This window comes from Apodemus sylvaticus, chromosome 17, assembly GCF_947179515.1.
Source record: "Apodemus sylvaticus chromosome 17, mApoSyl1.1, whole genome shotgun sequence".
Taxonomy (NCBI): domain Eukaryota; kingdom Metazoa; phylum Chordata; class Mammalia; order Rodentia; family Muridae; genus Apodemus; species Apodemus sylvaticus.
In genome coordinates, this window is record NC_067488.1 from 40,592,139 (window position 1) to 40,618,172 (window position 26,034).

The 26,034-nt window shown below is 40.2% G+C and overlaps 1 protein-coding gene across 1 annotated transcript in view; it reads right to left on the reverse strand.

The window, feature by feature from the left end:
• The window catches only part of Fam135b (family with sequence similarity 135 member B), a 185,133-nt gene that overhangs the window by 22,157 nt on the left and 136,942 nt on the right, over positions 1-26,034 (reverse strand). The window contains exons 7-11 of the mRNA XM_052160989.1: positions 25,700-25,853; positions 22,988-23,037; positions 14,796-14,951; positions 13,992-14,065; positions 7,190-7,344 (exon numbers count right to left, since the gene is read on the reverse strand). Coding sequence (XP_052016949.1) covers positions 7,190-7,344; positions 13,992-14,065; positions 14,796-14,951; positions 22,988-23,037; positions 25,700-25,853 — 589 coding nt within the window. The remainder of the gene's footprint in view (positions 1-7,189; positions 7,345-13,991; positions 14,066-14,795; positions 14,952-22,987; positions 23,038-25,699; positions 25,854-26,034) is intronic.

A 26,034-nucleotide genomic window follows, 5' to 3' on the forward strand; every position in this document is an offset into this window, starting at 1 on the left:
CTTCAATAAGATTTTTGACCTTCCTAAACTGTAGCATGGGCAGATCCAGAGGAACCTGTGAGTCTTTCACTCAGTCATAAATCACTGTGGGAGTTGATGTCATGCATGGAGACAAAGAGTACTAATTTCAGCAGAATAAAGAGTGTTATGTGTAAGCTCTATCATCAAGTGAATTGTCCTGTGTGATAGTAACACCACACTGAAGCTTCCATGATCATAGGCATTTTCAGAGGCTAATATCAAGGAATGAAAGTATAAATTTTCACCTTGTTTTTGTTTAGTTGCTTTCCATAGACCATTCTCTTTCTCCACTTGTGCCTGTAATAACTCAAGATCTGAGATATGGCAGGTGGCATTTCCCATATATACCATATAAATATGAGGATCTTTTGTTTGTGTATCCTTTAATAAGTATAAGGAGGCCCCTTGTTAAAGACATCTACACTGGCTCCATTCCCTGAGTACTGTGAACAGTGTGTCTTTAAACACATATATATGTGGTAGGATTTAAACTTCTTTGGGTGCATGTCCATGATTATGACCATGTAGGTCATATGCTTCTGGTTTCAGTTTTATAAGAGACTTTAATTTTAATCCCTGTAGTAGCTGTATCAGTTTATGTACCTAGAAACCAGAGGCAAATAGAAAGGTAAAGGAGATGCACAGAGGAGCAGGCGTACACGGGAGGGAAATAGAGGCAAAAGAGGTCAACCATGCTTCCAGATAAGCCCTACATCCATCCAGGAGCATTTGTGCAACATAATAAGACTTGACAAATTTGGATTATTGTTGTTTTTAGCATAATGGAAAGTGAAATGTGTAGGGCAATAGGGAGAAGTTGGGAGAAAGTAAATATTATGAAAAAAACTTTAAAATTTTCAAAGAATTTATAAAATAATAGATATTAAATGAAATAAGGAAATACATTACCTCATATTTTAATAGTCTTAAAATTCAAGCTAAAATTTAAAAGGATTCATGTGGTTTTTCAAAAGCTACATCAATATAACTTCTCTTAAACATTACCACAAATGTAAGCCATATATAGACTACTTGAAAACCTCATAAGCCTTTGATACATGATTATCTAATAAGTTTCAGTGTAATGTGTAATCAGATTGAAGGAGGAATGAACTCTTCTTTTACCTGGGTGCATTCAATGGACCTGGAGATACTGGGGGGGGGGCATTTGCTTAACTCTGAAGATCCTCCCTCAGTCTTCAGCAAGAATAGCATTTACTCATTTGAGAATTCCCTAACATACATGTAGTTTGGGTACTCCTACCACCATGTAATGATCCACTTGTAAGCACTTGTCTCCCTGAAGGAGACAGCTTGTGTTTTATTTCTATAGCCCACAGGCTGACATCCTGTTAAGTACATATTTGATGAACTGTGTTCCTGGAAGGAACTAAGCCAAGGATAGAAATCTAGCAAAACAAAGAATATCATCTTCATTGATCGCTTGTATTGGCTGGAATAGAATTATTGCAACGATTATACTAGCATGAATTGGGTGAAAAATACCTCCATACTAAGCAGTGGGTTGGTAAGATGGAAGTTGGCATTTTTTTTGTAAGAGTCAACAAGGTGAACATTTGTTATAAGCACCAAGGAGCTTTTGCCTTGATGTACTTTTCAAAATATTGCAAAGCACTCAAAGGTACAACAACTTTGCCGAAACAAGTTGTCTTCTGTAGCAAAGGTAGAATGAGTGCTTTCCAAAGACCGGGCAAGCAAGGAAAGAAAATAATGAGCAAAGCACAGAGTGGATTTAATGCGGGTGAAAACAATCTACATGCTATAATGACCAACACATATCACAAAAGTAACTCAGAACAGTGCTAGTACTAAATCTCCTTTAGACAATAATTACTAATCTAATACTGAGACATGGACTGTAACACAAGTACCCCTTTGGTGGAGGATATTGGTGGTGGTGTAGGGGGAGGATATTCATGTGCAGGGCCAAGGAGCACATGGTCTACCTCTGAGTCTTACTCTTTATATTTCCAATGCTGTGAATCTAAAAATCACTTTATAAAGAATCACAAAGTAAACAGAAGTAAGAAAGGAAACATGGAAGGCAATATTCTGGGGGATGTTTATAGATCTTCCTCAGAATAGTAGGCACTGAGTCGTGGTAGACAAAGGGCCATTACAAGCAAAGACTAGATCCTGGGTTTACAGTCTAGATAGACCTTTGTAATCCCCTAAGTGGATGAAGTGAGAATAAACAGAGGGTAATAACTATGAACAGGCAAAGATAATCTGGAATATGATTCAACTTGCAAGCCATGGATGAGTATGTGTTGACTGTCATAGGCAACAAATTGTCGATTCTCAGGAACCAAAACATTTATGAAACCCATCCTCAACCATGAGACCAGATGCAAGAAGGGCATTGACAAAACTGTTACCTACATCACAATTTGGGTTTTTCATTAAAACTGTGAGAGAATGAGCAGAACAAAGCATCTCACTCAGAGAGACAGAGAGTCAGACATTGGTGACTGATGTTAATACACATTGACCATTGCCTGTTAGTCCTTCAATGTCTTACAAACTTGTCTGCCCAGCCGCCCATAGTAACCCTGTATAAGAGAGCATTTTCTTCAACTTTACACACAAGTTTTGGGGAAAATATTTAAATCTTGACAGTATGACCAACTCAATTGTCTTGCAACAGGGTATGGCCTCCCAGGAAAGCAACTACAATTTCTGATACAGCACAGATTCATGCCTTGGCATGAACCACAAGTGCACCCAAATAGTGTAGATGAAAACAAATCTCATGTACACTCCATTTAATGCTACACAGAAATGGTATAGTAAGAATGTGTTTGATAACCTGTTGGCACCATAAAGCTATTTAGTTCACCACACTGTTGCAGAATGAAGAACTAGTGCATTGTTGTACTAAGATATTTTATCTTGGATTAAAGAATCATCAAAAATACTTTGTAACAGAACAAATCTGTCAAGAAAAGGCTTTAGTTTTAAGTGGGCAACCCAGTAATGATTATGAGACAGTAATTACACATCAGGTCAGAGCTTTTTTGTGGACAGAGAGAGGAGACAGACAGACATTTAAGAGTAAATGTTTACTGTTCTTGAAAGTTGAGACTACAAAACTGGCACTCATCTGTTGAGGTTTGGTCCTTTGTTATCTACTGTAAAGTGCCACACCAACTCCAGTGTCATCTGTGTGACATGACAGTATGTCATTAAGGCAGACAGGAGAAAAATGCCCCTCAGGGCTAGGCTCCCTGAAGGTCCCTGGCAGTGTGCCCACCTCTGGCCTAAGAAAGGGCCTTGATGTTCTCTAAGGGTATTGCACTTCCAGGGTTATGGGTTCTGCACTGTGTCTTTCTTCTTCACATTCTTAATTCTTTATACAGCACGATCCCAGCCTACAAGCTGGTTAATTGATAAAAGAGAACTTGGTATTCCGGTGGAAGGAAAAAGAGGATGTGGTGTTTATGCCTACTGCTTCCAGTCCTAAACTCAATGAACTCACGTTGAACCTTAGTGAAAGAAAGTCTTGGAATGCTTTTTAACAGGGTCCGTCTTTATTGCTAGCCTTAGTAAAGGTAATGATGAATAGTTTGTAGCAAAAAGCAAAACAATATGAAAAAGTATAGGATTACTGATGAGCCATTGCTTTATACAGGGACTTATGATAAGAAGGTAATAGATGGATAAAAACATTGTAGGTTAGAAGGTCCTATAATTTTCTTGAGATTATGGACATAGATTAGCTTGAGCCAGACCACCATGGTGTTTGCTGTCCCAGGCAGTAGAGAAGGCTCTTGTAACGTATATGTGTTCATTTTTAAAGCATTTTGACTTTTGATGACAGAAGAAGGCTTTCAGCAAAGAAATTGGTCTGAAGGCCCAAGTTCTCCTGTTGATTATTAACACAACTTTAATAAGTAACCACAAGTTAGAATCGAACACTATATGTCTGAGGTTCATGATCATAGCTTGCTTTTGATCATGGTTCACAGAGTAAGAGTTCCTGTGGGCATCATCTTATGTCTACTTGCTGTTCTAATTAAGATGGAAATGTACCTTGTTTAGCAATTGTTTGAGTGTTTCTGGAGGTGTGCCAACCTCGATCTGTTCCTCAATGTATTATAAATACGCCTGACTAAAAAGTAAAGTTGCAGCAGATTCAAACCGCTCTCTGGAATGTCTGTCTGTCATTTCGCTGCACCTGTGCCTTCCTGAATACCAAAGCCCTGATTTTCCCTTGGTCATGACTCCCCCGACTGGGTCAGTCTGTGGCAGTAAAGCTAAGTGCAGGCCCCAGAACCTACTTGTCCCAGAGATGAGAGTCTGCACCCATGGCCCCAAGTTATTTCAGATTAGTGAATAAAGTTGCTAACAGCTAATAGCTGGGCTGAAGAGACACAGGTGAGGTTGAGATTTCAGAAGAGAACCAGAGGAGAAGGTAGAGGAAGAGAGAGGAGAAACTGCCATGCGGTAAGAGTCAAGAGAATGTGGCCCTGAGGGTGACTTTTACCTGGAAACTAAATGTTCTAAAATGGGGTAGAAACCCTATATTGGGATAAAATAATTTCTACAACTCTTAGCCCACAGCATATGACCAACAATACACAGAGAAGATATACTAAAATATTACTTATGTGTGACAATTGGTATTAATTGTCAAGTTGATACAACTTAGAATCACCTGGGAAGAGTCGTAATGATAGTTTTCTTCATTGGGTTGACCTATGTGTGTGTCTATGGAGAGTTGTTTTAATTAGGTTAATTGATATGGGAAACTCAGCACATTATTTCCTAGGCAGGGGTTTCTGAACCCTGAGTGGAGTTTGTGCATGTGTGTGTGTGTGTGTGTGTGTAAATGCTTATATTTTGAACAATGCATACCTCTTATATCATTTCCAGTAAACCTGAACAGTTGAAGATATTAAACACCAATGATAATAACCTCTGATATTTTCATTTAATAATAGGATGCATATCATCTCTGACATACATTTAATTACATTCATTTAATAATAGGATGTATATCATACTCTGAAGTACGAATGGAGAAATGGAGATGCAACCAAGCAAGCAAGTACAGCATGCAATTTTCATTTTCCTTGACTGTGGGTATGATAAGACCGGCTCCTTAAAGTTCCTACTTCGGCTCTTTCACAATGATGTACTTCAGCCTAGAATTGTAATCTGAAGCAATCACCCCAACCCATTGCTTTTGTCAGGGTATATTATCATGGCACCAGAAATGAAATTTGAGCAATTGATGGCTTACAAGAACCTGGATGAGCAAATTTCCCCAGAAAAAAAAAAAAGAAGAAAAAAAAATAAAACCTCTCTGCTATACATATCTCATCCTGTTAAGATTTGAGGCCCAGATGAATTACATGAATAGAATGCAGAAGGCAGGGAAATCTCCCAGGGGGGGGGGAATATTATTTTTTAGCCAATTCTATGGGCCTAGAAAAAAAATGAAGTTGATTTATAAAAAAAAAAATTAAAGACCACAATAGAATCGCACATATAAAGACTGATATTTATCAATATCTGCAATTAAAAAGATTGGGAAATGATATACATCCTATTATTAAATGAAAATATCAGAGGTTATTATCATTGGTGTTTAATATCTTCAACTGTTCCGCTGTACTGGAAATGATATAAGAGGTATGAATTATTCAAAATATAAGCATTTATACACACACATGCACACACACACACACACACATATACATATGCACACACCCAAATGAACACTTGCACACTGAAAATTCACCAGTTGGGTTGAAGATTCAGTATAATTGAGTACACACTACACTTGTTATACACTAACTTTACACTAGATGTCAGAGTAGAACTAAAAACCAAATTCATGCTTGCAAACTGACTGTCCCTACAAGTCACCTAGAGTCCAGACTACAACTCTCCAGTTGCAGAGTTGATTCTCTGAAATGTAGCCAATTTGATCCATTATAAACAGCAACAAGCAAACTATCCCGGCTTAAACCACCTCAGGGAGATGATAGAGCAGAGCCTGGACTCTGGAGTTGAGGGGTTAGGTTTGGTTGCTTATTCACATCTGGTCTTTCATACATATTTCTACCTATGCCTCAGTTTCCCTATGTGAAATATATATATATATATATATATATATATATATATATATATATATATATATATATATATAATCTAAAGGAATAAAGAAATAATCCATTTGATTAAGCCACCAACAAGGGACTTGACATTTTCTGGTCACAGCTGTTGGGTTTCTGTGGTCAAGCTGCAGGAGCAAACAGAAAGGGGACATTCCTTTATTCATTTCTGGTCATTCTGCAGTTGACCTGTGAGTTCACTGACAAACAGTAGAGCCAGGCTGAACACTGGTACACAAACAATGTGTACAATCTTGTTCTTTTTACTCCCTGAAGCAGTTTATTTCATCATGAGTTACACAGCCCATTTTCTCATGTCCTTGACCTGCCTTGTGGCATTAAACAGGATCTTGGATTATATAGTAACTGGCCAGCCTGAATGATATAGCAAAACCCCACCTGAATAGACCATCCATAGTCCCCACCACAAGAGAGACAGACACTAACACAGTAGCATTAAAGCTAAAACAGAAATGACTGTAGTTAAAATATACACTTTAAATAACAAAAGAATACCACCTTTGATTGTTCTTGGGTGTGTGTGTATGTTCTCTCTCTCTCTCTCTCTCTCTCTCTCTCTCTCTCTCTCTCTCTGTGTGTGTGTGTGTGTGTGTGTGTATGTGTGTATCTGTATATATCTGTATGTCTGTGTCTGTATCTGTCTGTCTTGTGTCTTATTCTATAGGTAAAAAATGCAAGCCCCAAGGAAACCAGTGCTTGTTTATGTCTGTGTCTGTATCTTATCCTATAGGTAAAAACACTAACACCAGGAACATTTTGATCCAGAAGAGGCCAGATAGACATTAATTCTAACTCTTCACATTAAATAAAACAACAAAACAAACACAAAACCAAAGATGTAAACAAATGGAATGATTAATTGAAGAAATTTTTTAAAATTATATTAAAAAGTAAACAAAACAAAAACAAAAAAATACAAGAGTGAACACCCCAGCTCCAGTGGTACAATCTGCTAATGCACAAGTACTAATTCCTTCAAAAAAAAAAAACAGAGAAAGACAAACCTGAGACAGGGCAGTCCACATATCTGTCCTCAAAGATAACAGGCAGGGTGTTCCAGTCACCATCGATGTCCAGGCACTCTGCGGGCAATGGAGGCATGCTGGTGAGGTACTCTGAGTTCCGGATGTCCAGGGACAGCTGGCTGTGAGTCTGTATCCTGGAGAACACACAGAAAGGTAGTCAACTAAACAGGGTGGACATTTTCAATAAAATCTTACCATTCTAACCCCGCAAAAGCATTACCAGTGCTCTTAGCAGATGCAGGCAATGACCATCTCCCACCCTCCCATCCATCTAAGATATCCCCCAGTGCAGTAGTCTGCTTTACTGAGGAACTGATCCAGGTACTAGTACTGATGCAGTGGATTATAGACTAGGTTACATCTGACAGTTACTGGAAAATAATAAATGCTATGAGACTGAAAAACTAGCTAAGAAATGGCTACAGATCTAAAATTAGTGCTTTGGGGAAGAAAGTTAAATTTACTCATTGATTGCTCTAGCATCTTTAACTTTTTAAACAACTTAAGAGTCTGAGTCATATTTTGATATAACTCAAGTAAGAGCCACCTGAATTAGCTTTTTTTGTTTTGTTTTGTTTTGTTTTTCTAGACAGGGTTTCTCTGTGTAAACCTGGAGGTCCTAGAGCTCACTCTGTAGACCAGGCTGGCCTCAAACTCAGAAATCCACCTGTCTCTGCCTCCGAGGTACTGGGATTAAAGGCATGTGCCACCACTACTCAGCCAAGTGCTAAGATCAAGAATTAATAAATGGGACCTCATGATATTGGAAAGCTTCTGAAAGGCAAAGGACATAGTCAATAAGACAAATCGGCAACCTACAGATTGGGAAAATATCTTCACCAACCCCACATCTGATAGAGGGCTAATATTCAAAAAAGATAAAGAAATCAAGAAGTTAACCACTAAAAAACAAAAACCAAACAACCAAATGAAAAAATGGGATATAGAACTAAACTGAGATTTCATGACTAAGGAATCTCAAATGGCCGAGAAGCACCTAAAGAAATGTTAAAAAGTCCTTAGTTAACAGAGAAATGCAAATCAAAACGACCCTGAGATTCCACCTTACACCAATCAGAATGGCTAAGATCAAACCTCAGGTGACAACACATGTTAGAGTGGATGTGTAGAAAGAGGATCACTCCTACATTGCTGGTGGGATTGCAAACTGGTATAACCACTCTGGAAATCAATCTGGAGGTTCCTCAGAAAATTGCAAATGGATTTACCTGAAGACCCAGCAATAACACTCTTGGGAATATAACCAAAAGATGCCCTACTATGCCACAGGGGCACATGATCCACTATGTTCATAGCAGCCTTATTTGTGATATTCAGAAGCTGGAAACAACCCAGATGTCCCAGGACAGAAGAATGGATACAGAAAATGTGGTTAATTTACATAATGGATTACAACTCAGCTATTAAGAACAAGGATATCCTGAGTTTTGCAGGCAAATGGATGGAACTAGAAAATATCATCCTGAGTGAAGTAACTCAGACACAAAAGGACATGCGTGGTATGTACTCACTAACAAGTGGATATTAGCCCAAAAAAATGTACAGAATACCCAAGATATAGTCCACAGAATTAAAAAAAGGTCAACAAGCTGAAGGGCCCAAGTGAGGATGCCTCAGTCCCATTTGGGAGAGAGAAGAAAGCAATCACAAGTTGGGAGGGAAAGAAGGACTTGGGAGGGAAAGTGGATGAGGATGGGGGAGAGATGGGAACCTGATCTGGTATTGGGTGAGGGAAGAGGACTGAAGCCCTGAGATCCAGAAGAATAGAAACAGGCAACGTAGGTTGTAGGAGGTTGGGGGACCCCTCCAGAATGCACCAGATACCTGGGACATGAGAGACTCTCAGGACTCAAAAAGAGGGACCTTGGATGCAATGCCCAACAGCAGGGAGAAGAAACTTGTAGAGCCCATTTCCAACAGGAAGACAGGGCATCAAATGAGGGAGGAGGTTGCCATGCCACAGTCTAAACTCTGACCCATAATTGTTCCTTTCTGAAAGAACTACAGGGATGGAAAAGGAGAGGAACCTGAGAAAAAGAAGTTCCAAAGTGGGATCCGGCTCAAGGGGAGGTCCCAAGGCCTGACACTATTTCTGAGGCTTTGGAGTGCTCACAAAAAAGGGACCTATCATGGCTGCCCTCCAGAAGATCCAACAAGCAGCTTAAAAAGTTAGATGCAGATATTTGTACCCAACTAATGGACAGAAGCTGTTGACCCCTGTGGTTGAATTAGGGGAGGCTGAAAGAAGCTGAGATAGAAGGTAACCCTGTACGAGGACCAGCAGTCTCAAATTTTCTGGGTCCCTGAGATCTCTCAAACACTGGTGCACCAAAAAAGGCAGCAAACACCAACTGGTATGAGGCCCCCAAAACATTTACAGCAGAGGACTGCCTGGTCAGCGTTCAATCAAAGATGATGCATATAATCCTCAAGAGACTGGAGGCCCCAGGGAAGTTGGAGGTGAGGAGAGTGGGTGGGTACATCCTCATCGAGACAGAGGGTTGAGGAGGAGGTATGGGATGTGGAACAGTCAGAGGGTGGATGGGGGAATAAAATCTGGAGTGTAAATAAATAAATAAATAAATAAAATAGTATGGCTTTACTGATGTTTATTAGTATGTAAGCTAATATAAATCAGGAAGGATAATATATGTTTTGTTTCTCTGTAGGCAATTGTAAAAGCTAGTATTTATTCTCTATAACATAAACATTCTGTCAATAAGAATGTGATTGCAGAGTCTGAAGTAATTACCCTTTATAATCTAAAAGTAGGGAGAGACATGCTATTTTTAATTACTTATTCAGAAGAAGGTAAATTCTTATTATCTTTTGAAAGAAAAACTAATTAGTGTTTGTGTGTAACAACTTAATCACTTTCCCCTAAGATAACTGATGGATGGCCAGTCACTTTCATGACAAACATACATTCTCAGACCCATGTTCACTGACAAGCCTAAGTAAGTGCATCCCCTCCATCACACATTATATCTATTCCTGTGCTATCCCAGACAATCTCACCCATAAATATCTGTCCATAAAAATCTGTCCCAAATACATCCTCTGATTCACAGCCTACTTAAATGTGGTTAAAATTCATCTCTGACATAAAATCTCTTCCAGGCCAGACTGTGATGGATCTTTACAGAGGAGCTCATCCATGCCTTTGAATGTTGCATCTTAAGTCTTAATGTTGGAGTATACTTCTGCCTCCCATGTGAACAGGTGATTTCTCTTGTCTGCCTAGCCACAATGCACCCATGAGCATACCCGTGTCTAGGAGTGGCTGCTAGCCTTACATAGCCCCTGTTCAATATGCTAGCCTAAGACTCACTCCAATGGCAGCAATTATCACCTTTCCTGTAATTTCCTCATTCTGAAATGAAATCTTTCTATGATTTTTGATGAGCTGGACAACAGTTTATTTCCTATTAAGCAGAATCTCTCTGATAACTTGTTCTCTACTTGAGTCTTTGTGTTGATATTGGTGGTCAATTGAATGCTAAAAATGTTGTCCAATCTATTTACTGTATCTCACTGGACATATCTCTGAGAGAACTTCAACCTAATTCAGACCTCCACTCCTCAGTGAGGGGCCCAGGGAGACCATCTCTGACAAACACATCATAATCAACTCCTCTTAAACAAACAGATGCTTCTCATCACCATTTTGTCCGTATGTCTATTTATTTGTACAGAGAAGTTTTGTGTTTACTTCAGTGCTGAATATTCCACAACTGAAATGGTATCTAGAACACAGACAACAATATATGCATACTTACTGAAAGATAGAATCTCTTTTACATCTAAGAAACTAGCTAAGAGAGTGGTTCAGGAATGCATGCATCATATAAGTAGACTCAAGAAGAAGCTAAAACAGACAAGTGAGATTGGAAATGCTGATGTCCAACTTATTTTTCAGGCTGATAATGCAGGCACTGGAATTTTCATGACTGAATTATTTTGTGATGCATGAGACACTGCATGGATTAATTCTTCTGCCCCTCACTCTTAACTTCCTGTTCCTGCCTACACCCATCCCCTTCTTAAAACTCAGATCATTAATGGAAGCTCCTTCTGCTCTGCAAACAACTTTCACAGTCAGAGTTGCTATAACCCCAGACTTAGGTCAGATGTAACACCCACAATTTATTTTTCTCTCATCACTTTATTAAAATCAGTCCATGATCCACACACAATTTTGCTTAAAGGATAATTGATGTTGGGGCTAGCAGATGCAACCCGTGTCTGTAAGAAGTATGTTGCTTCATACTTCATGATAACTCAGAAACAACTTGAAATATAATTGGGGGAACTTCACCGAACTAAAATCAATAAATGTCTGGTTTGGGGATTCTGAAAGCTAGCGGTTAGTCATTTATAAGAACACTAGCCACAGCCTTCCCTCATTTCATATACCTTTTCCTTGCTTATTTTCTTTGATACTTGTAACTGACTGAGTGAATTTTTGTCCCCTACTTGTCAGGTAGAATGTAAAACCTATAAATCAGCATTATTGTTTACCACATCTGCAGTCCACCTGGACAATTAATGAGCACTCATCAATATGTTTACATAACTATTTACACAGGAGGGTCTGTGGCTTGCACTGTTTTTACCATGTGTATGGATGGTCCCACTTTATCTTTTCAATTTTGACTTTTGACCATTTTATGGTAAAGGAAAGCGAGCGTGATATATTCATTGATTTCCTTTCTTGCTGCTATGATAAAAATTCCCTGCCAAAAGCCGCTTCGGGGAGAAATAGTTTATTGGGATATTATTTCTAGGTTGTTGCCCATTGTGGCTGAGAAATCACAGCAGCAGATGAAAGCAACTGTTCAGTCACAGATGAGGTCAGAGTGCACTCTGCACTCATTTTGCTTTCTCCACTCTTCCATCGTATAGGATGTCCTGTCCAGGGAATGGTGTCACCCATAGTGAGCAGGCAGGCCACATGGGTCATTTTGTGATCAAGATAATCTCCATAGATATCCTCTTAGGCCAAAGAAATCTAGACAATCTGTTATCAGCACTCCCATCCAAGGTGATTCTAAATTTGATACAACTTGACAAAAATAATTACAGCTAGATCCAGTTAAGATAATATTTTCAATTACTCAGTCTTTATATATCACTAGATACCCTGTGTTATGAGTACTTTTCATAGATGGCACTCAAACCAAACAGTGTCCTGGGAGTATGATGGTTAATTTTTATTGTAACTCAACTGGATTTAGAATCACCTAGAAGGCAAACCTCTGGACATGTCTGCGAGCAATTTTCCAAAGCAAAGCTGCTGAGGGGCAATCCCCTCTGAATGTGGACCACTCAATACGATGGGATCGTATACTGAATAAGATGGTCCACAAAGAGGTACTGAGCTGAGTACACTCATTTCTTGCTCTACTTGACTTAGATGCAATGTGACCAGCTGCCTCCTGCAGCCATGACTTCCTACCAGCATGACCCTTCAAAGTGTGTGTGTGTGTGTGTGTGTGTGTGTGTGTGTGTGTGTGTGTATGTCTGCATAGACTGTAGCTGTCTTCAGACACATCAGAAGAAGGCAACTGAATCCCATAACAGATGGTTGTGAGGCACTACATGGTTGCTTGAAATTGAACTTAGGGCATCTGGATGATCATTCAGTGCCCTCAACTACTTAGCTTGCTCTTTAGCCCTCCACCTGTGTTTATACTCCCTGAGAAACATGGTTCACACATAGCACAAACTCCAAGCTTTCCTTGTTTTGTTGAGACATGCAGTAATGCTTTCCCCCTTATAGTTCTAGGTTTCTGTATTTTGCTCAGAGGCTTCAAGGTTATTTTTAATGTTGGCAGATTTCTCTTTCTAGTACTAGTTTTAAAATTAGTCAGTCAGTTCTATCCTGATGCTAAAATGAATGAATGGATGGATGGATGGATATGCCTGTAGACACCAGTGAAGTAGGAACAAGCAATTTTCACAACCACATGCATTTTTCTTGCTGTCTTACTCACTTTCAGATCACAAGAGCAAACATTGTATTGTACTGTCTGCATAGAGAACAAACCCTGTGCAAGTTCCAGGGTTACCTGACAAAGATGAAAGAATTCCAGGTCTGTCCTAAGCACCACAAATATTCCATGAGCCTCTTCTGACAGACACAAAGTGGCCTCTCAGACATGATCATTCCTTAGATAGACAGATTACTAAGACACAAAATACTGCTGGCCGAAAGATCTCAGTGGGGTCTCTGCTCATCTTCCCTGAGGTACCTAGGAAACCTCACCTCGCATCACCCCTCTAACTTTGTGGAGTGCTTTTCAGTTCTTTCTGGAAGAAGGCAGTTTTAGAAAGGCATCAGTCCTGATTAGAGATCATGGGCTTTATGTTAAATATATGTTTTAGCTACTGCATCATAGGGCTTTTCTGACCTAGTCTGTGGCTACACCATCTGCTTCCATTCATTTTGCAGAAGACTCTGCACAGATGTCTGCAGAGACTTAGAAAACCTTATAATTTTTTCTCTATAGAAACATAATGGCATGGAACAAAAGAAACCTTTGACTATTGCCCTCCCCTGCTACCTGCAGCTGCCACTTCCCCAGTATGAATACTTTCTTTGCCTGCACAGGATTGTAGACAGTGTGCAGAGGGAAGCAGAGTGTCTGATTCACAGCACGAAATGAAAGGAAAGGGAAGTTGGAACAAAGGAAGAGAGTTGACGTGCCTTGGGTGGCCACTTTCACAGCGTGAAGTGGGTGTGCACTGTATTACTCACAGGTTCTCCTGAAAGGTCAAGACTGCAAGTTTTTGGTGCTCCATATAAAAGAAAGCTTCAGAAAACCTTCGGACCTGAGGGATGACAATATAAACAGCTTAATTCTTCAGGTGCATATGACCGCCATGTTCTAAACTCGAGAGTCTGGAGATTAAGTGTCACGTTTTAATGGAGAGAAAACTGTACCTACACAGAGGCCTAAAACAAGAGGCTTTCCACCCCCCACAGCTGCCCCCTCCACATCTTTATAGCTAATAACCCAAACAACATAGTGTATGTTTATAAACCCAGTCCTGTTCTGATTTATATTTAAACTTAAATTTTATTCTAATAGAATGTGAGATCTTTCCAAGCTGGCATTATAAATAAATGTACAATGTAGAGAATTCCTAAAATTAGTGGCACTTGCTATGTGCTTCCTGGACTCTGATCCTCACACCCATATTTCTCTTGCCCAAAGTAAGAAGATCCACATTGCTGAGTACATATATAGCCAGGATGAGGGCAACACTTTTCACTTGAAAGTGTTTTTCTTAAGTACATTGAGACACTTGTAATAGTCAATTTTTTAAGTTCAGCTATCATCAGACATAGACAAAGGAGATGTTTTACAAATGACACAATAGGACTGAGTAGCTAAGTGGGTTGTTTGATGCCACATTCACAGTTGAGTGGGACCAGTGTTGACATCTACAGTTCAGCACCATGCCCAATCCTATTCCACTCAATGAACCAACTTTTGCAAAGATTCTCCTTAAGTATAAAAGCATGCAGCCAGAGAATTTGGAGCATTTTACAATTTACCCTCAAAGTGTGATGCTCCTGGGTGAGATAAGTGGTCACTTGGGAGTGCAGGGTTACTGTGTCCAGGAATTGGGTCCACAGAGCCATCAGATGGGAAGCCAGCCAGGCAAGATCTTTACTGATTTGCTCTGCTATCTTCTCCGGGTTGTTCAGCATCTGAAGAGGTTAAAAAAAAAATCATCCAAAGATGCAGTTCTATTGAGATGCTTTGGTCCTCCTCATGGGATCTTTACTAAATTCTTTGTTCTTCTATCCATTCACACCCATGCTATTATATCACATTATTATATAACAGAGTATTGTAGCATGTCTCATGATTTATATACACATATGTGTGTGTGCAAAATTGTATGTGTGTGTGTATGTGTATGTAATACTGTAACTTTGAATGTGGGAGTTAAAAGAGAGTCAGTCATGAGAAGAGTAAGCTGATTGGCAGTATCTATGTATAGATTTAACATTCAGGTCCCATGGTCTCACCCATAAGCCAGGATCTCTCCCCAGGCTATGTCTTCCCTCTTCATGCCTGTCTCAAGTAAGACTATTTCTATATTTCCAGAAATGTCTTGTCTAATATGTCTTCTAACATTTTATATGCAGTTGCTATCTATTTTTACCTCTCTGCCTCAATTTCTAGTCTCCTGACCTTAGAAGCCAATTTTCCCAAATATTAGCATCCAAGTCTGATATTCCTTCTTCGTGGCCTTTCTTTTATCACACTAAAGGGGAATCACCCATAACATCCTCCCTCAAACCCACACAGTTAGCAGAGATCTCGGTGCTAGAATCTACTCTGTACTTGATTAAACTCTGAACCCAGTGCCTTGTAAGGACAATGGCTCCACTCACCATTACTGATCATTTGCCAGGTGGAGGACTAGAAATTTTATACATGCTTCATATTCAGCTCATACAACCATCTTTTAGGTAGAATATTAGAGCCATCCTTTCACAGAAAATAAGCTGACAGTGAATTAATAGAGCATCTAAAATCTCACCCAGCCAGGATTTAACTGAAGTACTATCAACGAGGAAAGCATATGCTTTACCTCAGTAGATATCTAAAAATATCTCCAGAGGTAATATAGTTCTCATAACCCCAGAATGCTTAATTAGCCACGTCACTAGGCAGGCTTTCAAGGGCTTTGACCCATCATTATCTTCATAATCATCACTTCCCACTTCTTAAGGAGGATCCCAGGATGCCTTATTTACAAAGTGAGCCAGTCAGACCACAGTGGGCCTGAAGACTTTGGAGAACATGTTGGACAGCTAACTGTGGTTTAGAATGGGGAGAATCACATTCTAAGTGTGCAACTTTACTTGTGAGGAAAATGAGAAGATAGAATGTTCTTCTGAGGAATAAAAAGAAGCCCGCCCACTGAGCTCCAGGCCTCATCAATATACAACAAGCAAAGACAGAGCCTCTTCCTTGTCCCAAGGACATTTTAAACAAAAGGATATGTGTTAAGTTAGAATGGCATATCAAGTACATACCAGCACCAGTGGTATAGATCTGTCACAAAGTCAAAGCCAATCAAACCCACTATATCTCCATCCTTTATCCTGTGCCTCGGTTACTTCACTAAATAAAGAATGGAAACAACAGTGTCCAGTCACAGTCATTGTTCTTATTGGACTGGGGGTTTGATTCTGGATGAAGGTAGAGCACGTGATGTATCTAACAGTAAGTGAAGGAGATGTTTGCTGTGACGTTCTTAGAACTCAGAAATTCTTGCTTCATTATTATGAGTGGCTTCCAGATTCAAGGCTCCAGTTAAACATAACATCTTCTAAGAGGTGCATGTTCCCTTTCATGACAGTTTACTGCTGATATGCATATTGCATCATAAGTGGTCAGAGACAGAGAAGGAATGGTGCACAGAAGTTTACCTAAGAGATAGGATGCATCACTGGGCAAACTCCAGATTGAAAGTGGAGTTTTGCAATGCAATCCAAGTAGCTCATATTTAGATTATTTAACCAGAATCTTTACTAATGACAGCCAATCTACTGTATCAACACTCAGCCCTCTTTTGCAACTGGAAATTCTTCCCCACCTTATCCAAGATTACCACACCTCTTATCCAATTTACAATCATTGTCTCAGCTGGGCTGAGCTACCTAGCACCATGCATAGCCCTGTCTATTTGTAACACATTGTTCAGAAAGCATCTTCTCTTTGGAATGCCTTGTCCTCCCCTCTCATCTTCTGATTCCCTTTATTCTCCTTTCCATCCCTTTGGCATGCTCTTACATCAGCCAGGAAACAACTAGGAATCAATTCTATTTCTCCTCATTTATGGCAACACTACTCTATGCTATCAATCTAAGGTTCATCCCTCTCTTTTGACTTCTTCTCAAAAAGGTTCCCTGGACTATCTCAGGCCTTCCTTACTTGTGATCCTTTTAACAACTGTGGCTTACTTTACCACCACTGTCCCAATTTGTCTGCATTTTGAGTTTAACCTCTCAGCATCCTTACTTCCAGCACAGTAGGTAATTGATAATGTGAACTCAGTAAAACTTTGGTTCAGAGATAGGTGGATTCACATCCTTGAGAGATCCCAGATGCCTCAATTATGTACCCTTGCCTTTCTGGGCTTCTGATCCCACCCTCTATGCACCTCTTCCACCAGAGTCCTGCTGGCAAGCACAGTATGAATTCTGAGCTCAACTACCAAAGAAGAGAGAAAAAAGAAATGTATTCATTAAGTAAGTCTTTGGGAGAATTATTTCCTCCCTAGTTGATTATAGAAACAGCTTCATCTGAGGTTACAGAGGTGTCTAGTTAACCCATAGGAGCATTTTCCTATCATTGCAGACACATGGACATGTATAATTACACATGACAGGTATGGATAGCTTTTTGTAGCAGGCGAGGGATGGGCTTTATCTGGTAATAAGCCAGCAATCTTGGCCCACTGCTTTCACAGGTAGATTCACTGAAACAAGGCTCAGCTACCTCCTTGACCACTACCAAGAATCTTGACTAACTGGACTTGAACCACAATCATTTCTCTGCTCCCTTTGTTTATTCCATGGTCATTTTGTGCTGCAGGGAAAGTTACATTGCGGGAAGCTAGAAAGCGAATGAAATGGTGTGTGCACATGTGTGTGTGTGTGTGTGTGTATGCGTGTGTGTGTGCACATGTTCGTGTGTGTGTGTGTGTGTGTGTGTGTGTGTGTGTGTGTGTTTTGTTCTTTGTTTTGTTTTCCTGGAAATATGGGCCAAAACAGACATTTTCTCCTTTGAGTTGCTCTTGATGGGGGTGATTTATTAGGGTAACAGAAAAAGCAGATAAGTTTGCTCTCTGACAAAAAAAGTTGGCTAAGACAAAACAAAGCCCAGCTTTCACATTCTTGCTAAGTCCTTAATTTGGGTATTTGTCAATAGAAAGGAGCAGTTCTGAAAACAACTATTAAGTAGTTGAATAATTCCCAAAAGTACATAGGGATAAGTACAAAACAATCTTTTGTAAGTTAGAAAAATCTTAAGTTGCTATACTAAAAACCAAAGCTAATCCTAATAAGGAAACATACTTTCCAGTACCACTCAGCAGGTGTGACCCGTCAGTGTCTTGCTAAGGGGGCAAACTACACTATTTGATTGATTCTGGGAAGACCCTCAGCACCCCTGCTCCCAGATTTCCAGTCTATTATTTATATTTGGGTTTCACAATCTCCATGCTACAGTAGGTTGATACATGTGCACATGCTGCTACTCATGTATTGACCTGTGCTTCACACTGCTGTTACCTTTGCGTGGAGGAGTACCCTTCCCTCCAAGGTGTCTGACACACTCTTCTCTGTTCCTTGATGACATTTTAACTTCCCGGACAGAGCCAGGACCTCTACTCTTCCATCCTCTGCTACCTTTTGTTTATACTCCCCAACTCTTGCGCTGGCCATGTGGGCAGAGTCTGATTTATCTCAAAACAAAGTAGTTTCTTACTAGGCTTCAAGTGCTAGGTCGACTCTTCCTTGATTGGATAGAGGGGATAGCTGAGTGGCCAACACAAGACAAGTGGTGTGTGTGTGTGTGTGTGTGTGTGTGTGTGTGTGTGTGTGTGTGTATGTGTGTGTGTATGTGTGTGTGTGTGTTGTTTTCTGTTTGTTTTTTTTAATTTGTAAGTTTCTCACACTAAGGAAAGATGCCCAGGAACATTCTGCTGCTAGAGACCTCTGAGTAATCACCTAGAATCATGCTGCTCTTCTACCTTAGCAATGCTGGAGAACACATTCACTGCTGCTCACCATTTGCCAGGAGGTGGCACTGTTTCATCTCTAACCAGGTCCCAGCTCTGTGATTTGGACCCTTTACTGAGTATCCAGCAGTATTTCTACCATTCAATCCTCAGGCCAGTCCATCCATTAAGAACAAGAGCAAGAGTCAGGAGCAGAATAAGACCCACCCTCTTCACCCTCAGTAATTTGCACCCTATTACCTCTCTGTATGTCTTACACAATAAGATTCTGCAAGAAAACATGGTTAGAAAATTCCTGTAGCTTCAGGAGAACCATAGAACTCAATGGCACACACACATACATAATCACAAACACACATATGCACACAGGGAATGAAAGTACAAGAGCAGATTGAAAAGAAGAGTTTCAGCTAGAGAAGGAGGTGACATGAAAGAAGGTAGTAGAGAGTTAAAAATAAATATCAATTATATATACATATGAGATTATCAGAGGGGAAAACCAGTAAAACCAAGAAAGCCTTCCCACAGAGTGGGACTCTAGAACTCTGCTACAAGGACTGGAGGTGAACAGTAGGGCTCTTGGGAAATATGGCTGTTAAAGTTATTGAAAACTCTGTCCTTCAAATCTCTTACAGAAATCACTGTAGTCATCAGAGGTGACAAATTGTCAAATGTAAAGGAGTCCCAGGGGCCAGGGCCACAGCATTCACTACTATCAAGTAGAGGCTACCACTGCCTTTTGCCAAATTTGATAATCTCATCCAATGGCTGCTCATGGCTCAGAAACTTTAAGGAGGCACCACTTCTTTGTATCCACTTGCCACTGTGAATGTGCATGAGCAATCCTTTACTATGCTGTGAGGAGGTTGCCCTGGGAACCTCACTGGATAAAACCATTGTCACACTTTCCAACTCGGGTTTCTGCTACAGATCATAGGTGCATTTCAGTCTTGAATTCCTGGAGAGGAGCACCTCAACTCCCTGCAAACGCATACATAGCATGTGTGACTTTTGTTATTAAATCTTTTCTAACTAACACATGATGTGGATCCTACTGGACCCTAGCCAGCTACATGTTAGAGGCTGATGACAAGAAAATAAGCTGATGGTTAGGTAGTGGATGCTGTTCCTAGATATCAAGAGAGGGAGAAGTGTTAGAGGTAGAATGAATTACCAGCACCCAGGAGCTAATCAATCCTATTTCTTTACTGGCACTTCCATGTGTGGAAAATTAATACTGTCTTTTCTATCAAAGGGGTATATAAAAAATCACTTAAAATTATGAAGAAGGGATTTGGCAGAAATTCAAATTCCTCCAGGGCCATCACTTCTTGGAATCAAAATGCATATCCATAGTTTCATAGTCTCCTCAGAACGGCATTTTGCCTGCCAGCACTCTGGATTGATTTATAGAGTCTTGTTAAAGTGAGGTCAAGCTCTGACTACTCAGTGAGAGAAACGACCAATTTACATTAGGAAAAGAACAATAGGACCCCACTCTGTGTGTTTGCCTGTTTGATGTATTATGGATATGAACCCTTTTCAGAAGGGGAATGTTTTACCTTGCTGGAATAAGTTGGACTGTGTGATAATTTCCTAGGGATCCCAGATCTGCTTCTAATACATAGAAACCTTCCAAGTCAGGGATTGGAGAGCAACCAGAATAGTGAACGTTCCCACTTGCCTATACTTGCTCTAGATCAACTCAAGGAAAAGGATGTCTACTCTCAGCCTCCTTTTCCAACTTTGACCTATGTACCCTTCATCTAGCTATTCACTCACACCCTTTTTCCTATTCTTATAAGAGATGGGTGATGTTTAGGAAAGTGTTTCCTGAATTTTATGAGCCATTAAATGTGATCATCTAGCTTTAAAATGTATGATTACAAATCTCTATCTCATAGCTCTTGGTCAAATTAGGATAGTTCCAGAAACCAATTCTGGAGAGAAAAGGTTGTAAGACTGAACATTTAGCCTGTGGGACCTGACTGTATGGAGACACTGTTGGAAACTACATGGTTGGGCATGCAGTTAGATGTCCTATTTATGCATCCTTTCTCCATATCTGAGAACAGATGGAGATGAGAAGATTCCTCATGGATATAGGTTGGAAGTTCATTCTTCTTCACATGCTCCAAAGGATGCATTCTCTTCCTACTTCATGACTCCTAGTGACATGGAGAACTCATCCAGACCACATGGTGAACAGGACATTCAGGCTTCTTGATTGGGAGCCTCAGCTTACTCCCTAGGGCCTCAATCTCATCCTCAGAGAGCTCATGCTTCTGCTCCCTCCAGTATCCCTGCTCCAAGGATCCTCCCAGTATACATCTCTATCACTGCCCTAGTTCAGCATCACAAGGCTGTGGTCTTCTCTCAATTCTTGATTCTTTAGAGCCTTCTACAATCTTGCTTGCTCCTGAAAAGAATTACTGAAACACTCTCTGGGGTCCTGCTGCTGCTTGCAGTCCAGACACTGTTTCATTTGTGTGCAATTCAGTCGTGAAAGGCCAAGAATGACTAGACTCCTCCCATAAGCCTGTGCTCTAGGAGAAGGCATCACCACTAAGTCCTCAGAACTGACCTGGGTACTCACAATTAACAGGAACTCAAAACTACTGACTGAAATGAATGAAATTTCACCTGGTCTAGAGATGCGTAGTTCCTAAGGAGACATTCATGAAGGCATCAAAGAGAAAACGGCTGTCTCCCCACTTCCCCCTCCACAGAACATAGGAAGGATTTGTCTTCCAGAAAATTCTGTTGATTAAATGATGAAGTTTCATACAGTGAACATTAAATAGCAGCCAGTTACTGGCGGGCCCATGCTTTGTTCGCAGCTATAAGAAAGAGAGGCCAAAGAAAACCAGATGTATTGGATCTGTCTATATCTGTGGTGTTTACATGTAGGCATGTGTATAGGTGCACAAGTGAAGAAGTGCCCATGCATTTTTTTGCTTATGGAAACCCAAAGTTGACACTAAGTATCTTTCTCATGGGCTTTCCACTTTATTTCTTGAGACAGGATCTCTTCCTGAACCCTAAGCATGGCACTTTGAATAGTCTAGCTTGTCACCTTTCTCCTAGGGTCCCATTAATTACAGGCAGCCACCAGGCCTGGCCTTGCCATTCTTTCAAGTGAGTTCTACAGATCTGAAGTGTCTTCTTCATGCTTGGGAGGTAAGCACCTTATTCACGGAACTACCAACCCCAGCCTCTGTTCCTTTTTGACAGATGTGAAAACCAAGATACATAAAGATTCAACAACTTGTCACCACTGGCTCAAAGGTCTGCTTTGAGGCTGGCTCCTAGCAATGAAGAGCTGTAAAACTCTCCAAGTTAAACAACTTCTTTACAATACTAAACTCTTCTCCATTTAAAGGGACAGTGGTCCTCACCCTCATTTCTGAAGTGTGGCTGTCCCACTCTACCAAGGCAGGTGACCTTGGGGTTGTAAATCACAGGAGGTGACCCAACAGCCTTGCACTCATTCTGCAAAACATTCAAACTATTGTTTTCTTTACAAAGCTGGAACCAAGTCCCTAATATAAACTTATTTTTTTTTTCCTGTTTCAAGTTTCTTGAGTCATTCTCCATCCCTAGCTAAAGCGTAAAATCCAAGGATAAAATGTTAAGAGTAAACAGTGAGCTGACACACTCATGACCAGCTTCGCTCCAGACAATCCCCTGACCTATGTTCAAAACCTGATTAGTTTTCCTCATTGCCAATCATTTTCCTAGCTTGGCCTCAGAACCCCCTCTTTGCTTATGTCATAGAAGCCTCTCAGCCCTTTCCTCAGATAGGCAGATTTGTGGACAGACACATCCCATATCTCCACACATTAGAATCTGTGAATTCACTTATTCCCTTTAGGGAAAATTGTGGCTTCAGTGACTGACATGCTGTGTGGCCAGCAAGACCTGCTTGGTCCAGGACTGTAAATACTTCCATCTGTTCAGACTCAGGGTCTGCACTATAATTACCTGTAACTCTGAGCACAGCTGAGAAAGGGTTTCTTCAACAGCAAGAGCCTCTGGGAAGGAAGAAAAAGACCACATAATTAAACAGACCCCACTTAAATGCTGTACTTGCTAACTAAAGAGAAAGGCCTGGATTTCATGCTCTAAATGGGAAAGTCAGAGAAAGAGAGACAAAGGAAACTCCAAAGGGCTCTCCTAATCAAACTTTGAAGTGAATCAACCTCATTTGGCACCACGGATTGAATGTAAGAAGAAACCCATAGTGGAATTATAAGGTACAATTGATCATTTTGTGTCTCTAGCAATTTATGTGCCCAAAATGAGAGTACATTTATTTATGTCTTTTCAGATATATATGTGTAGTATGCATGTGCTTGTGTGTGCATGCACACAGAGAGAGAGGAAAGAGAGAGAGGGAGAGAGAGAGAGAGAGAGAGAGAAAGAGAGAGAGAGAGAGAGAGAGAGAAAGAGAGAGAGAGAGAGAGAGAGAGAGAGAGAGAGACTCACAAATATATATAATTTCTAACAAATAGAAAACAGATTTGTATCTTGGTCTTGGAGCCAAAAGTCAGAATCTCAAGAAAGAGGAGTGGCAGAATTGAGTAGATTGTAAGCTGCAGGGAAAATGACACTCATGGGCATCATAGTCATCGAGGCTAGACATGGTACAGCTTGCTATGCACCAGTTTGTCAGCCTGAACCAGTGCTCTCCAGCTATTTGTGATTTTACAGTCAGAGTTTTGATGGTTTTTGAACTGTCTCCTAGCTCCCCAGTGCCAAAGTGAGTCATTTGCATGCAGTTATACTGCAAAGGGCAACGTGAGTAATCTCTTAGCATCTCTGTGTCCTGTTGACCCTCCCTCTGACCAGTGAACTCAGGCCCATGACTCACCAGTATAATAGACTTTATATCCATTGAACAGAGCTATATCCTACATGTCCAGCACAATGGCCAGTGTATAAACTATGCTCAACAAAAATATGTTGAAAATATTTCAGTAAATAAACTTTGTTCTTAGTAACAAAAGGTTCTATTGCTAAATGCACTGAATAAATTGGTTTTCTTTTGGGCAATATAACTGGGCTCTGATTCTGTATTGTCTTTTATTTTGTTTTTGTGGAGCTGTAGGTCTAATCTTGGATTTGATATATGCAAAAAAGTGCTCTACTAAAGGGTCACAGCCTGAGTCTCCAAGATACATCTTTACAACCTGTGTAAGATTGGCTTTCGGGAAAAAATACAAGTCAAAAAGTGTTTGATTTAAAGTCCAGGCACTGGCTTGACCAGCTGTCAGGGCTGATGAAACAAAACATTCACTGGACTCTGAAATCCAGTGTAAGTACCACAAACACACCTGTGCTCTGTAGACTAGAGACAGATGATAAAGAATCTGAGGCATAACCAGCTCTCTCAGACCCCCATAGTCTGATGGTAAAGAGCAACTTGTAAATATAACATTGTTATGCAGCCTCCGTATAATACAGTGCCATAGGCATTGCCAATTACATGGTTCTCACAGAAGTTATCCAGAGGAAAAGAAAGAGAATATGCATTCAGTGGGATTCAGACATTGAAGCATGCATTATCCTTGAATCCTGGGCTCTGGGTTGAGCCTCTGGTCCAAAGGACTTTGAGAGGAACCTCAATATATGGTATTTGATGGAGTGGGGATTGAAGTTCCCTTCTCCAGGCAGTCAGTGCAGGATCTCCATGCTTCTCTCATGGCTACATATTGCTATATGTAATAATTTTACTTCTCATTTTTCACTTCTCTTATTTATCACTCAAGAGGGATTTAGGCTCATTAATCTCCATGATATTTAGTTTTGAAAAACATATATTTGCCCCCATAACCAAACTTGGCATGTCATTACAGGTTCTTAAATCCTTTATAAAATAGGAGAAGGGAAATTAGATACATACCAATATAATAGATATAAATGGCTATGTGTGTTTATATATGTATATGCGTGATTCCTTTCTGTAAATAGTGTTCTTTTGTAAAGCTGTTATACATGTTTATTAGTTGTAATTCTATAATCATATTAATTTATAAGAGACTTTAAACTTGCAAATTATTCTCAAAAAGGTGTGTGTGTGTGTGTGTGTGTGTGTGTGTGTGTGTGTGTGTGTATTTTAATCAATGGTAGTTGATGGCCTAGAGAGGAATGTAGGACTCAAGGATTTTCCTCTTTTACTTGATTGGACAATCACTTTAGATTATGAAGTCGAGCTCTCACCAACAATGCAAAATTCATTCTCTACTTATTTCAGTGATGAAATACCAGAGCCATGGAAGCCTTGGTGTGCTGCTAGCCCAGTGTGGGTTCTGCCACAATGTTTTTGCAAAAATAATTGCCTTTTGGGGATACTTTGACTTTGTTTGTATGTTCCTTTGTGTGAAACCAAGATTATTTCTAACAAAAGCAGCTAAATATTATTAGATGGGATGCCAGGTATATGGTAGGTGTTTTAAGAAATATTTGATACATAAATGAATGAGTGGGTGTTTTGGAGTACTCATATATATTCTCACTCTGTTTGTCCTTCCAAAGAGTTTCTCTTAATACAATGAAGTAGATCCCAGAACACCTTCAATGACCAATCACATTTTCTCCATGATCTTTGCAAAAACATACCACCTTTTCTGCATTCACACTCCAATAAGGAATGTCAGCTCCTGGAAGGGAACTTTTCCACTCCTAACCTCTTACCCAGCTCCATGGTGGGCAGCTCAGGAATGTCTCTCATGATGACCAGGAAGTAGAGTCGGAGGCCCCGATAGGCATGAAGGAGCAATAGACAGAGATCCCGGTGCCACTTGTGTGCATGTTGTATGCAGTTCTCTGAGGGAACATAGAAGCTTCCCTGAAGAGACAGAAGAACAAAGCTGAGAAATTTATGCCTTTTCCCTGAAATCACAAAGTTCCTCTCCTCCACTTGGCATTCACAGAATATTTCAAGCTTTATGTCTAATTCATAGCAAATAGGAAGACTCCGGGAAGAAAGCTGTCTGAGTCTCTTCTGTACCCCTCCAAATAGGAAAAAC